Genomic DNA, 13552 nt, shown 5'->3' with positions numbered 1-13552 from the left:
ACAACCACAAGTGCTTCCTAAGGGCTTGGTGCTCGAACGGAACGGTAAGAGAGACAGCGAGAAGAGCCCGATGCATCGTTGACTTCTTCATTAATGGTAATGATCGCGTCCTGAAAGTCTTCGGGAAACTCGCGAAAGGAAACATCGCGATTTGTATTCAGGACACGATATGGCGTTGCTACGTACCGTGGAACCAGGGTTCGAGCCAAGCCGGGGCGGTGGGTGGATTCGCGAAATAAACTCCTGAATAAGAGGAAGAAAGAAGGAGAAAAGAGAGAAGTGGAGAGCGAGAAGAGGGTATACGGGGGTAGTAGTAGACTCTTGCGCTCCAGTTCGGCTTCCGACAATAAAAGTGAGCTAAGACCACGCACACGTTAGCATCGTGGCGTCGTTCGTTCATGAACGTATACGAGAAGTAAGTTGTGAGCGTGTCTAGGTTCCATCGCGTGGAGCACTCCAGGATGCCTTTTCGGAGACTTTATTTGGCGACGTCGTTCGCTATTCGCCGTCTCATTGCTCGTAATAATCGAACGAAATCGAGAACGAATGATAATTTTCAGTGAGAATGTCACAGTTTGGAGCAGATGAGGGAATTGGGGATGAGGGGTCGTATCAAAAACGCATAACTATAACGCATATTCGATATTCTATCGCCAACCTACATACTATTGTTATCGACTACTGTGAATGATAGACGATCATGGGGACGGTGTGCGAGAAACAAAGATAAGAGGGAACTCTCTATAGGTCAATTTAAACGCGCCGTGAAGATGCGAGTATGATCGCGCGAGAATACTGCTGGTTGCCGCGCGCACGGGGTTATTTAACAGTGGCCTTATTTCAAAGGCGTGCAAAGGGTATAAAAAAAATCATATATCTTGTGGTTCCTTTAAATGAAACCTCTTAACGGGAAGCGGGAATGCGGATAGCCGGCGATGCAACTTTGAATGTTGTCGAGTAATTAAATAAAATATAGGAACACCTGGCGTTTTCTACGGAGAGTATCGTCCCTTTTTCCATGGACGAATCCTTTTCACTGTACCCCGGTATTGTGTTTCATCACCGTTTGTGCGAGCATAGCGTAAATGCACGCGAGTGCGTCTGTAGAATCATGGCCGCGCGTGTTATGTTTTCCAGAGAAACCGCTTTGACTTTCGAGATACCTGCCGCGTTATAAACTCTTGAGCAAACATACTTAGGTTGGTTCCTGAGGCTAAAGGCCGCTAAAGGTTAGCTCTCGCTGATGTCTTTCTTCATACTCGGTAATTGTAATTAAAAATATTTGCTTGGTTGATTTCCAAACGGGACACCTCTTTGAAAATCATGTTATCACCGAAAAATTTCATTAACAGCGAGTATGCAGGAACGACACGCTACCATCCCTGGCGAAACTTCTTACTGTGGCATTAATCGCGTTTATGGGAAAACTAACGGCAAAAGAAGGAAAGCGGAAAGCTGTTATAGCGATCTTATAACAGGAGATTATCAGCAGAGAGTCGAAGCGTCAGAATGATCTAAACCAGAAGTTTATTTGGAACTATATCGTTTAACAGAAGAAAATGTAGACCGAAGTATCGTTTGTTTTTGGAGTTTGTAATAAGAAATATTACGGGAAACCGGACGTTATTTTTGGTGGATGGCAAACAAAATACGAGACTGACGAATCGTAAAGGAACTCTGTAGCTTCATATTTGGTCCAACATGTTTCGTGTCTTATATGTGTATGTATATGAACGTGGCATCGAATATCGAATGACGTGTACGTGAGTTTGGATATTTTTCAAAAAGACGACACTTATTTGTTCGTGAGTTGGTATCGGCTAACTCAAAAGCGAGACGCTGATCATCACCATGCTGGTCCATGCCCTCTCACGGGATTAGTCAAATCCCAAAATAATACCGTGGGCGAGAGCGGAGTTTGCATATACCGTGATACAAATCTCCGCGACGGTGTACATCGGATGGTTTAAGCTGTTTGTATATAAATCCGGCGCATGGCCTATTAAGTACCTGCTTCGTTCGTCATATATATTATACTCCTATTTTAGGATATGTCGTCTTTATGTCAGAGAACAGACATATGACAAAAATCTACATCCAATCGTAAAAATCAACTTCTCAAAAGATAATATAATACTTGGATATGTCATAGATACACCTGTTTCACATTCTATTCTCCTGAAATCTAAAGTAAGATTGTCAATTGAAATACCGTAAAAAAGAATCGTTTCTACGAATCGTAAGAATACTCATGAACGAAAGGTTGGTGCTCGTGGTTAAAAAGCGCGCGCGTACGGCCGTATTTCTCTGTTTTGATTTCGGACAGCGAGCGCGCAGACAGCAAGAGTGGACTTGAAAATAACCCACGGCAGGAGAAGGCCCGTCTATTAATAGTGAAGAGTGAGAGTATCTTTGTCGTGCGTGTTCGGCAGCGTCCCCGACGGTTTCGCAGCGAAATTCGTCAGTCGATTTACCGTTCCGCGATACATTCCTCGCACGTACACGCCGGGGAAACGCGTAACTCGATCGGAACACGATGTTCCGCGCAAGTTTGCGTCCGTACCCGGCAGCCGTCGTTGTCTGTTGAATTTCCCTTTTGCTTGGCGTTGGAGGATAGGCGAAAAAACATCGAGAGACCAGAAAATCTGATATACAGAGAGTCAGAGGATAGGTTGAATTAAAACCAAAAGAGAACGTACTGGTTGTAACGCGAAATCAAGAGGTGTGCTGTGTCGGATGAGAACGGAAGATTCTTCGAAGGTTCCACGAGTTTGGCTTTACCTATAGAGACGAACTGGAAGGAAGTTAAAACCACATTCGAGTGATTCTAAATAAAGAACTATGCGGAGCAGTGGATGAGCAGTGGGGCGGAGCTGGCTGCGAGAGGGAATATGCGGTGAGTAAGAATGGTACAGCGAGCCGCATGCAGCATCGAGACGAACACATTCTCCAATGGCGTACGGATCAGCGACCGGGAAGGAAGAACGTCGGACGTCGTCGCGACGGAAGCGTCCGTAGACCACGAGTCGCGTAACGTTCACGAGGCAGGACGTGGCAACGCGAGATTCTCCCTGTTCAAGTGGTTCAAACGGTCCGGTAATCGCGAATCAACGGTGGACAAAAGGCGAAAAACCATCGATAAATACGGAGATAATGAAAACGGCCGGCAACGAAGCGTATCGTCGAGCGCGGAAAGCGTAGACACGTTTTATAGTACCACCACGGTACGTAGTTTCGCCTTTCACACTGGCACCTTGAGCAGTTATAATGGATTATCGTTAGACATACTAGAACAAGCGGCCGAAGTTGGCCCCTTCGCGGCTGGAGCTTCGAAGGTTGCAGTTGGCAACAAAGAGAACGAGTTAGCGGATGTTGCCTGCACGCTACCTACGAACGCTCATTCTCATAGAAGAGACATAACCGCGAGATACTCGCTACAGCCGTCGACTACCTTCAATTCTTGCGGAAATTTACCGCTTCCCGATCGACGATTGTTGGAATCGTTGAGAAGGCTAGACGATCGAAAAAATCATTATAGCGTAAACTCCACCCGTAGAAGGGTACACGTGAAGGGGAAACGACGCGCACCGAATCCTCCAGTGACTTCGATCAAAGCAACAGAGGTAGATGCACGCGAAACATCGAGGAACAGCAGCAGGCGAAAGCGACGCGCGCCGAAACCACCGGAGAAGATCGTCGATAGTAATTCGCCTGAGAAAAAGTGCGAGAATCAGATTACCGATGGCGGAATGGACGTAGAAAAACCAGCAGACACCGAAGACGCGCAAACTCTGAGCAACGACACGCTAGTCCTTCAAGGAGGCGTTCTAATGCCGAAAAGGGAATTGAAACGAAGTACGAAGGAGAAGAACACGAAGGACACGAGTGCCAGTTCGTCGGACATCGCTGTTCTTCAAGACAACCAGACTGTGGCGCCCGGTATTGGGACTCTGAGCACCGCCATGCCACGACCTTGGTATAAACGGAGCGTCTTCGAACATTCTCGGGATTCCGGAGCGTCCAGGAGGGGCGATGTCCTCCGGGGGCCAACAAGCTCGACGATCGAAATAAAAGAAGAATGTGCTGCCACGAACACGGCTTCTTCCACGAGCTACTCCGTGGACGCGTCTTTGTCTAGGCGGAGCTTCTTCCATCGTGGCGGACAAACGGAGGACAGGAAGAAGGAAGCAAAACGAAAATCCGGCCTGTCGATTTTAACGAATATCAGCGAACTTGACAAAGAAGCCGCAGCGATCGTACAAGAAGAACAAGCACGAGCGAGGGCCTCGATGCTATTGAAATCTTCGAAATTCGTAGATGCTTTCGAAAAAAGGAACGATATGAACGAGGAGCTCGTTCAAGACATCGTCACGTCTGCAATGGAAAGTTCGTCGCCCAGACGTGGCACGCGAGCTCTGATTTCCAAGTTCAACGCCATCAGTAACATAACCAAGGTCACGGTGAATGCCAATTTCTTCGCAAGGAACGCCAGGGATCAGCAGCCGGCGAAGTTTGAACGAGACGTGGTGAGAAATGCGAAGGCCTTCGAGCATGCTAATGATTGGAAGGATCATCCGAGATTTTCGGTTCAGTCTGCAAGCGGACAGGCTAGTCACATCGAGAAAGATATATCTAGATACTTTCCACCACAACAAAAGACATCTAGAAATCGGTCAGAGAATACGGAAATGGGTGAGAAAGTTTCGGGAGCAAAGGGTAGTTCGATCAAGGAGCAGAGAGATCGACTGGTCAGTGAAACTTCCAACAGAATATCGTTCTTGCAGAGTCAACTGGCTGCAAATAGAATGAACGATCAGGTTGCTCAGAAGGATAGCGCGATGTCCGTAATGGAGGAAAAAATTAGATCCAGACAGGAAGTCTCCAGTGAAAAGAAGGAAAAGGAAACAAAAGCGAGTAACGAGGACCAACGAAGACCCTTGTTTCCTCGTAGCTCCGTGGAAGCTAAGGAACACACAACTTTAAACATCTTTGAGGAACCAAAGAAGCTGGACAGACAACGTATCGATGGCGTTCAAAAAGAATTCTCGGATATATTCGACGAGATCGACAAGCAATTGCGTATGAAAGAGTTGGAGCTTATTGATCGTAGAGCGGCCCGCACAAATGCGACAGCCACTAATCAGAGAAGTAAAGTTCACGAGGAAGAAGCCGGAATATCAAGTAAGGTAACTAAAGTGCTCGATATCCTAGTCGAGGCGGAGAAAGACGCCAAGACAAAGAGCGGCATACTGCCAGAAAAATCGATAGCCGTCGAGGATACCTTTCGTCCGACCGAACCGAACGCGAAAACGAAATCGACTAAGACCAGGTCACCGTTATTGAACACCATCGAGGATCCAATTACAACGGATTTAAAGGAGATGTTGAAGGAAATGAAACACTCGTTACCAAAGCGTTCGAAGCCGGGCAAGATTGTGACACGTAACACCGACGTGACTGAGAAACTGGCTCCGGAAAAAGAGGTAGCGGCTGGCCCTAGCAAGACTACGTATTTCGTTTCCGCTGTAACGAAGGTCGAGAATATAGCGCTGCAAAATGATTACGAGCCCGACAAACAGAAGGTATCGTGTTCCGTACAAACTAGTGGAAATATACGAAGATTGAATCAGCCTTCTACATCCGCGGAACAACCGTCCACCTCGGGTTGGAAACAAGAAAACGTCCTATACAAAACATCAGGGAAGAATTTAGGTGGTTCAGGATTGGTGAAAAATACGTTCCAGCTCATACGACCACGAGATTTTGCTGAAATCGAAGCAACAAAAACGACGAGAACACCCGCGTTCAACGAAAACACTTACGCTAATGTGATCGAGCAATCGATCTACGCGAATGCACGTGTTACTCCCTCGCCCAAACATACTGGTTCCGAGCGAAATATCGTTACGAAAATTGATAATACCAGTGAAATGCCGAAAACACCGCCCGTAATTGAACGAAAATTCATTACAAAGGAAGATACATTCGAAGGTAGTGAAGAAGGTAACTTTGATTTAGTTGATTGTCCTAGATAGTTGCGGGATTTTCTGAATGAATCATTTGTCTAAATTTATTGCTTAATGTCACGCGTTTTTCCCTGCTACCATTTTAACGCTTGTGCTTTCTCTCTGTTTGCGACAGATGACAATTCAGCGGAAAAGAATATGAACACGCTGGCCATAAACCGATTACTCAGAAAGCTAGAGGCAGCTATTGCATCTGGTCATCACCAACAAGCAGCTGGTTTAGCAAAGGAACTAGCACGGCTTAAGATCCATTGTTCCGTGATTCGGCAACGATCAGCCCGTCTCAAAGATCAGTTGATTAAAGTCAATATGTACATTGAGGACAAGCTTGCTCACCAGGGACCGATACCACTTCAGGTAAATAGCGTTACCTACTCAAATCAAGATGGCCGAGGTTTGCCAATCCATATGACGATATTAAATGCTGTACTAAGCCCAAATATAATAACAGCTGCCCAGCAGAATGACGGTGGCCGAGTTGAAAGCAAAGATACACACGGAATTCGAGATACCGACGAACGTGCAACGATGGATCATTGGTAAAAATTTAGCTGATCGCGATGAGGCGACTCTAAACGAATTACAGGCCGTAAATGGCTCTCCGGTATTTTTGTACCTCGTGGCTCCAGGTAATGATAATAATAATAGGTAAGCTAATAAAATAAATAGTAATAACAATAAGCAAACCAATAAATGTATAATGAAATATTTAATAATTAATTGGTTGCAGAATTAAGACCTGAAAATATGGTACGAGTGGAGAAAGATAATGCTGCAGAAGAAGTATCAAATGTGATAAACGATGATACAAGTACGTCTGCGGAAGTGTTACAAATTGTGGAAGAAGATCCCGAAGAAGTCAAAGAACCTCAGGTACTAAACAATTTCTAGAAATTTGTTTACCTTTTTTATATAGAAATCTTTTCTATAAAGTATAACAAAAATTGCAGGGGACAGAGGAGAGGAATACGCCAGTGGAAGTGAAGATGGATAGATACGAGGAATTAATTTCCTTGGAAAACTGTGACGTCATACCGAACTCCGAACCGATCGAATGTCCCGTATGCTTCGTTACATACGGTCCTCGTGAAGGAGTGATTTTGAGGGATTGTTTACATATGTTCTGCAGGTATACTATTAACTTCTGACTAAATTTGAAATAAAGTTATAACACATTATCGGCAAGTAATTTTTCCTAGGTCATGTATTGTTAATACGATTCGATACTGCGAAGAAGCCGAAGTGAAATGTCCTTACAGAGACTCACAATACACCTGTGAGTCTACTCTCCAGGAACGTGAAATTAAAGCAGTAAGTTAACCATTCAAATTTTGGTAAAAATAAGTGCTTAGAAAAAATTTAATACGATACGATTATTTAGCTCGTTGAACCAGAAATCTATCAGCAACATTTAGCCAAATCAATCGCTCAAGCGGAGAATAATGCTGGAAACAACGCGTTCCACTGTAAAACTCCTGACTGTCCTGGTTGGTGCATCTACGACGACGATGTGAACAACTTCCTGTGCCCTGTATGCGGCGCAAACAATTGTCTCACATGTCAGGTCGGAAAACAAAACTTAATAATTATACTTCGTTCATGAAAAGTGGAATTCAAATACTATATTGCATTAAAACAAATTAGAAAGAAATCTTTTCTCCATAGGCCATTCATACTGGTAAAAACTGCAAGCAGTATCAGCAAGAACTAAGATTATCAAAAGAAACGGATCAAGAATCGCGAAGAACTGCGGAGATGCTCGAAGAAATGGTGGACAGAGGTGAAGCACTCGCGTGTCCCACGTGTGCGGTTGTTCTGATGAAGAAATGGGGTTGCGATTGGTTACGCTGCTCAATGTGCAAGACCGAGATATGCTGGGTAACAAGAGGCCCGCGTTGGGGTCCAGGAGTGAGTAGTCGATACGTGACAATATCATCATTCGATATTGAAATATTAATATATGCAGTTGCGACTCGATTGTTTTGTTTAAATATTGATCGTATTTTGGGCGATTCGCAGGGAAAGGGAGACACGTCCGGAGGCTGTAGATGCGGAGAAAATGGAGTCAAGTGTCATCCTCGTTGCAATTACTGTCACTGAGAACCATCAGAAGATACAATTACCGCAACGACGTACAAAGAACGGTGCATATAATGAAACAAAGGGACTGCAGTGCACCATTAACCAAAATATTTTTATACTATTGTCGAAGTTATTGTATCGGGGCAAACCACTAGTCAAATGGGTTGATATGTATTTAATAACGAGTTTGATAACCGATAAATCTGATACTGATAAGTTACATGCGTATATGTCACACACACGCTGCTTGCTCAACGATTAACCTTATCGCGGAACCGTCCTTCATGGAACTGGAAGTAATAAGAAGTAATAAAGAGGTAGACACCTCAGTTTCCAACAATCTTTCTTATTTTTTGTAGTGATAAAGGGCACGGGAGAATAACTTGTACTTTACTTAATGCTTCGTGTGCATCATAAACATATAATAAATTATAGATACAGGTAGCTTTGCAATTATACAGGCACCGATTGTTCATTTCTTATCGTTGAAGGTTGTCTCATTTGTACCGATCTGTTCCAATCGTGTTACAAGCGTCGTCTGATGATGTGTGAGTTGTCGATTCAGGTTAAGGCCTCCTGCATTCTGTAATGTTTGAACCAAACCCAGCTGCGCCGTTATAATATCCATTTCTCCATATTTCAGAAAATCATCATAGTTCAAGACTTGTCCTTCCAATACTCCCCCTGCAAAAATATCAACTGACTAATAAAATCACTCTGCAATCATATTTCCATATTACGTACCCATTATAAACATTTTCTTGCTTTTCTTGATAATCTTTTGTAAAGTAATCACGTTTATTTCAGGACTGAACACAAACGAAGTATACTTGCTAACTAACGGGGCAAGAGCATTGTAACGTGAATTCTTAATGACATGGTTTATAATATGAGGCCCATAATACTTGTAGTGCATATTTTCCCTGAAAAGTGCAACTTGAACGTCGAATACATCCAGCTGCTTCATACTGTTTACGTGCAAGCAACCAATCATTTTAGAATTGTCAAACCAATTACGAACTTCCCTCGCTATTATTTGATCGTAAGGGCCCAACTGTTTCTCGGCTTGTACCTCTTGTGACTCTATACAAAATTGTTCCAGAGTTTTACCTTTGTTGGGATTGACAAAGAACGGCGTTAAAAGATTGTTCAATACTCTTTTCTTAAAATATATTTTCGGCTTTTTAATGTTTATCTTTCCCCTGTAACGCTTCTGTTGGTACAGTAATTGATTCGGAGTTAACTGAAGTGCTAGAACAGAAGAAACATATATTGTACTTGTAATGAAGATAAATTTCTTTGCCATCTATTTAATTAATGTACCATACCGTAACTCACCCAAGTTTGGCAACATGCTGTTTGTATCGAACATTGCTTCTCTTGGATATAAATTAAAATTTGCAAGAAAATTTTAGCGTTATAAAATTTATAATCGAATACATTTTAAGAGTCTAATGAATATCAATAATAGTTCCCGTTTCGTTAAATTATCGGTTATTCAACTTACACATTGCTTATATTACGTGCATAGTTTTATTTTAAAAATAGATACATGATCGGTACGAATTAAAGACAAATACAAAAATTATATAAGTATATATACAGAATAAATTTTTTTGTTTTGCAATGATATAAGGCACTTTGGAACAAATCATACATATTTAAGTACATAATATATATGTGTGTAAGTACATGTACGAGCGCATGTGCAATGAGTGTTAAGATGTGTATATTTCGTGTATAATATGTGTTTTCTAGGTGTTATGCACAAGTATGTTTATGTATATCTTGAATTCCGTATCTACGTTATAAATTCCCTTTTGTATATTATGCGATATAATTAATCGTTCCACTGCAATAATTACTGGATTCGTGACGAGCTTCTATACTATCACCAAAATTGAGCGATTTCCTATTCTTTCCTAATCGAAGCATCGAACGTATGCCACCTTTCTTTCGCAAACGCTTATATCGATCATCTAAAGCTGAATTGAGAGATGCTTGTTTCACATCCCCCCGACTATTTGGAAAACCCTTGCGATCGTCTTTAAAATTATTGCTACTCCTTATCTCGCCATGTACATCGTCAACAAGCCAATGTTTCCTCGGTGATGTATATTTATTATTACATCCAGGTATAGTATATACGTATTCTGACTGAGCAGGATCTACGGACTTTTCGTATCGTTTCATACTACTCTCACTGGCCGTTCTACCGTCAGTAGTGCCTTTATTTTTATTCTTATCATAAATGTCCGATTTACACCCTCGGTTAGTTGGATCCTCTGACTCAACCGATTGATTCAAATGTTTCTGATTGGTCTGTTCCTGATTCTTATTTTCGCGCCCTTCCCGTAATTTTTTATTTCTCTTATAAGTATCTGTGTTCTTGGCATCTAAGGCGGCGTGTCGCTTCTCCGACATACTCTGTCTACCTAAAGCGTCGCGCGAAAACTTATTGGAAGAGGAATTAAATTCTTCCAAGGATAATTGACTATCGTAGGTTGGGTCTCCGGAATACTGACTATCTTTATCATCTGTGTTTCGTTTAGCTTCATTGCACTGTGGGTCATTGGAGTCTTCTAGCAATACTGGTTCCGCGCGATCGTCGCGCTGTCCTATCGTAATCTTCTTCACGTTACTAGCAGATTCTATCCACGTTTTATTGGTAGCGATGCAGTAACTTTCGTTCCTTAAACTATTCTTATTATATTGTTCAGTTAATCTATCGATAACTGGATTCCATGGAGAGGCGGTCACACAAGACAATAATCCGCCGTTGTCCAAGATGTCTGACTGGGAATTCAAATTATTCTTTTCTTTTACTCTGCCTTCATTGCCTTTCGTAGAATCAGAAATATATATACTATTAGCTGATTCCAGTTTACAATGAGAAGACAAATTCTCTGATAAATTTTTATCATTTCCATCGTACGAAGATATCCTCCTGGCTATTGTAAGAGTGATCACCCCAGTTACAGAACTGTTTGTATTGAGCATCGCTCTTCTCAATGTCTCCATTGCATCTGAATTTGATAATCCTAATAATGACACCCCATTAACATTGAGCAATTGATCATTGGTCCTCAATCTCCCATCCCTTGAGGCTGCACCCCCATGAAGGACACTTTTAATAAAAATTCCTAGATCCATGTTAGTGTTTTCATCTGTGTTAGTAGTCTTTCCCTTAACACTAACACCTAATCCTGCTTTCTCTGAATCGTGTACTGGTATGTCTAAAGTTAAAATCATGCGATTTTTACGTGGTGATAAAACAATATCTTCTGATGTAGACTTCACTGGTTTAAAAGTGCACTTATCATAGTTATGGGTATTAAGTTTATCTTGCACTTCTGTATTCTTTTTCTTCGGTGATGTATTCAATGCATTCCAATATTTTGAATTATCTGTAGCTTCTAAGGCTTGACTCGTGGAAGTACCATGAGAATGAGAGTCTGGAATACTAGAGGAGATTTCTTCCTGGCGCGATACCACCATCCTTACCTTCCCACCAGGTAGAATACTTCTGAGAAGTGAAACCACTTCTGCTTGACTTTTACCAGTCATTTCTTTATTATTTACTTCCAACAGCCTATCCCCAGATCTTAATCTACCATCTTCAACTGCAGCACCTTTTGGTAATATATTTTTAATATATATCGGACAATGACCTCCTGCAGGATTATCGCGTGTTGTGACACTAAATCCAAGACCATTGCTGCCTTTTGTTAATTCTATCTCTATCATACGTCCAATCTTACGGGTGTTAGCTGTCTGTAGCAAATTGTAATTACTGCATTGAAGTCTTTTAACATTATCATCAATTTCCTTTTCTGACCCTCCACTAGTATTGCCATGATTTTTATGCAATGATTTTTCTTGCGGCTTCTTATGTTTTACTATGGAAATTTGCAAACATGGTTCTGTCATACAGGTACGAAAGATCTCTTGCACTTTAAAAAATGGTATATGCAATAGATTGTGTCCATTTATTTTAATGATCTTATCATGCAGGTCAATTTGCCCATCTCTAGCAATTCTGCCATTAGGCTCAATACCTTCGACTCTAAGTCCTTGATCATTACCCAATAAATCATAACATGGCACCACATGAAGCCCCAGTGGTCCTGCTTCATTCTTTATCACAATTTCTCTAATTTCTCCTTGATCTCCTGGTTCTATATTAGCATTTGCATACTTAAATGACACTTTGGCATCTTGTCCCAGTGGTTCTCTACGCCGAGATTCTCTGGGAAGGGACTGAGCAGAATATGTGGTTAAACAAGGTTCTCTGGTTGACAATGCATGCATTGACAATCTTTTGGTGCTTTCCCTTTTAATACCGCTTACAGAAATGGAGGAATGTGCATCAATTGTATAAGGTGGTTCTTTACTATCTGGATGAAAAAAGTCTGGGCTATTCGTGCCAACTGAACTTGCCCCATCACCACCAGCATGCGTAACATCAGGATTAACAAAATGAGCAACAATCTGTTCTCTGTCATCAGCTACATCACATAACCTATCATCTGGATCCAGGAGACCACCTCCAGTTAAGGAGGACAAACTATTTATAGTTAATGCACTATCATTTTTTCCAGTTGCCTTTTTATATCTTAAAGTAGCCTCATGCATTAAATCTTTAACCAGTAGGGTTCCATCCCCACAAGGAACCACCACTCTAACGTTGTCGAAACACACAGTTACCTTCATGCTCGTTCCGATTTCATATTATCTTGTTATACGTTTACGGGCACGTATTGATTATTTCTAATACAATAGTGTACTTAAAATTCTCTTTGAGGGTTTAGAAGTCGAATATGATGGATGAAGTGCACGTGTTGTAAAATATATAAAATTATAAACTTTATTTCGTATAATATGATTATCTTCTATTATCTGTCGTGTACTTCCATATTCCGATAATGAATCACCGACATCACACACTGGACACTTTATTCTTTTTATTGTCGGTTATATTTCTTTAAAACCTACGTATATACACGTAAATTAAGTAGACATACTTGAAAGAAAAAAAATTGTCACGACTGATAAGGCGGACGCGTACGCCCAACTTTATCACAACATCAAATATGCGGAACAGACGCACTCGCCATTACCACATTTTATTCCACTATTCCTTCTGACAAACAAACGGAAAGTAAGAAACATGGCGATACAAGCAGTGTGGCCAACAAAATAACCCGTACCGCTTCCAGTTTCCACATTCATCTTAACCATAATAAGGAAAAAATGGCATCAATACTTACCTTTCTTCATGAAATGAGCCATTACTTAATTGTATTATTCTCGAGACAAAGGCAACAAAATGGTTCATACATAAATTTTATATCTTTTTCACTCATTAACTCGCATCCTTATTTATACACTGGTCACACTACAATGGTTCATATCCACTGGTTCTTGTTTAACCTCTAAACTTA

The 13552-nt window shown here is 41.6% G+C and overlaps 3 protein-coding genes across 4 annotated transcripts; 1 reads left to right on the top strand and 2 right to left on the bottom strand.

The window, feature by feature from the left end:
* Window positions 1–638: 638 nt before the first annotated feature.
* Window positions 639–8566, top strand: LOC126872434 (uncharacterized). 2 transcript variants are annotated; one of them, XM_050632384.1, is made up of 9 exons: window positions 639–5991; window positions 6142–6383; window positions 6478–6655; window positions 6757–6899; window positions 6977–7155; window positions 7226–7337; window positions 7408–7590; window positions 7692–7934; window positions 8046–8566. In XM_050632384.1, the coding sequence occupies exons 1-9, from the start codon at window positions 2907–2909 to the stop codon at window positions 8124–8126; spliced, it is 4446 nt and encodes a 1481-aa protein (XP_050488341.1). In that variant the 5' UTR covers window positions 639–2906; the 3' UTR covers window positions 8127–8566. The 2 variants fall into 2 exon arrangements, with proteins under 2 accessions (XP_050488341.1, XP_050488340.1); XM_050632383.1 differs by having other exon boundaries at window positions 644–6003.
* Window positions 8510–13548, bottom strand: LOC126872444 (39S ribosomal protein L10, mitochondrial). The gene is given in 4 exon segments (XM_050632403.1): window positions 8510–8600; window positions 8602–8792; window positions 8853–9359; window positions 13379–13548. Coding segments are annotated over 4 exon segments (759 nt in total). The 5' UTR covers window positions 13401–13548; the 3' UTR covers window positions 8510–8561.
* Window positions 9623–13372, bottom strand: LOC126872435 (partitioning defective 3 homolog). Its single transcript, XM_050632385.1, has one exon. The coding sequence runs from the start codon at window positions 12819–12821 to the stop codon at window positions 9936–9938; it is 2886 nt and encodes a 961-aa protein (XP_050488342.1). The 5' UTR covers window positions 12822–13372; the 3' UTR covers window positions 9623–9935.
* Window positions 13549–13552: the final 4 nt, after the last annotated feature.

This window comes from Bombus huntii, chromosome 13 (assembly GCF_024542735.1).
Source record: "Bombus huntii isolate Logan2020A chromosome 13, iyBomHunt1.1, whole genome shotgun sequence".
NCBI lineage: Eukaryota > Metazoa > Arthropoda > Insecta > Hymenoptera > Apidae > Bombus > Bombus huntii.
The sequence above is the reverse complement of the archived record's forward strand: the minus strand, read 5'-3'. Positions and strand labels throughout refer to the sequence as shown.

What these genes read in the sequence shown, in the direction of transcription:
- LOC126872434 (XM_050632383.1), top strand. Translation starts at nt 2,907, where the DNA reads ATGGTACAGCGAGCCGCATGCAGCATCGAGACGAACACATTCTCCAAT. An exon ending in TTTGTACCTCGTGGCTCCAG is followed by an intron (nt 6,656 to 6,756) that starts GTAATGATAATA and finishes AATTGGTTGCAG; the next exon opens with AATTAAGACCTGAAAATATG. An exon ending in AGGAACGTGAAATTAAAGCA is followed by an intron (nt 7,338 to 7,407) that starts GTAAGTTAACCA and finishes ACGATTATTTAG; the next exon opens with CTCGTTGAACCAGAAATCTA.
- LOC126872435 (XM_050632385.1), bottom strand. Translation starts at nt 12,821, where the DNA reads ATGAAGGTAACTGTGTGTTTCGACAACGTTAGAGTGGTGGTTCCTTGT.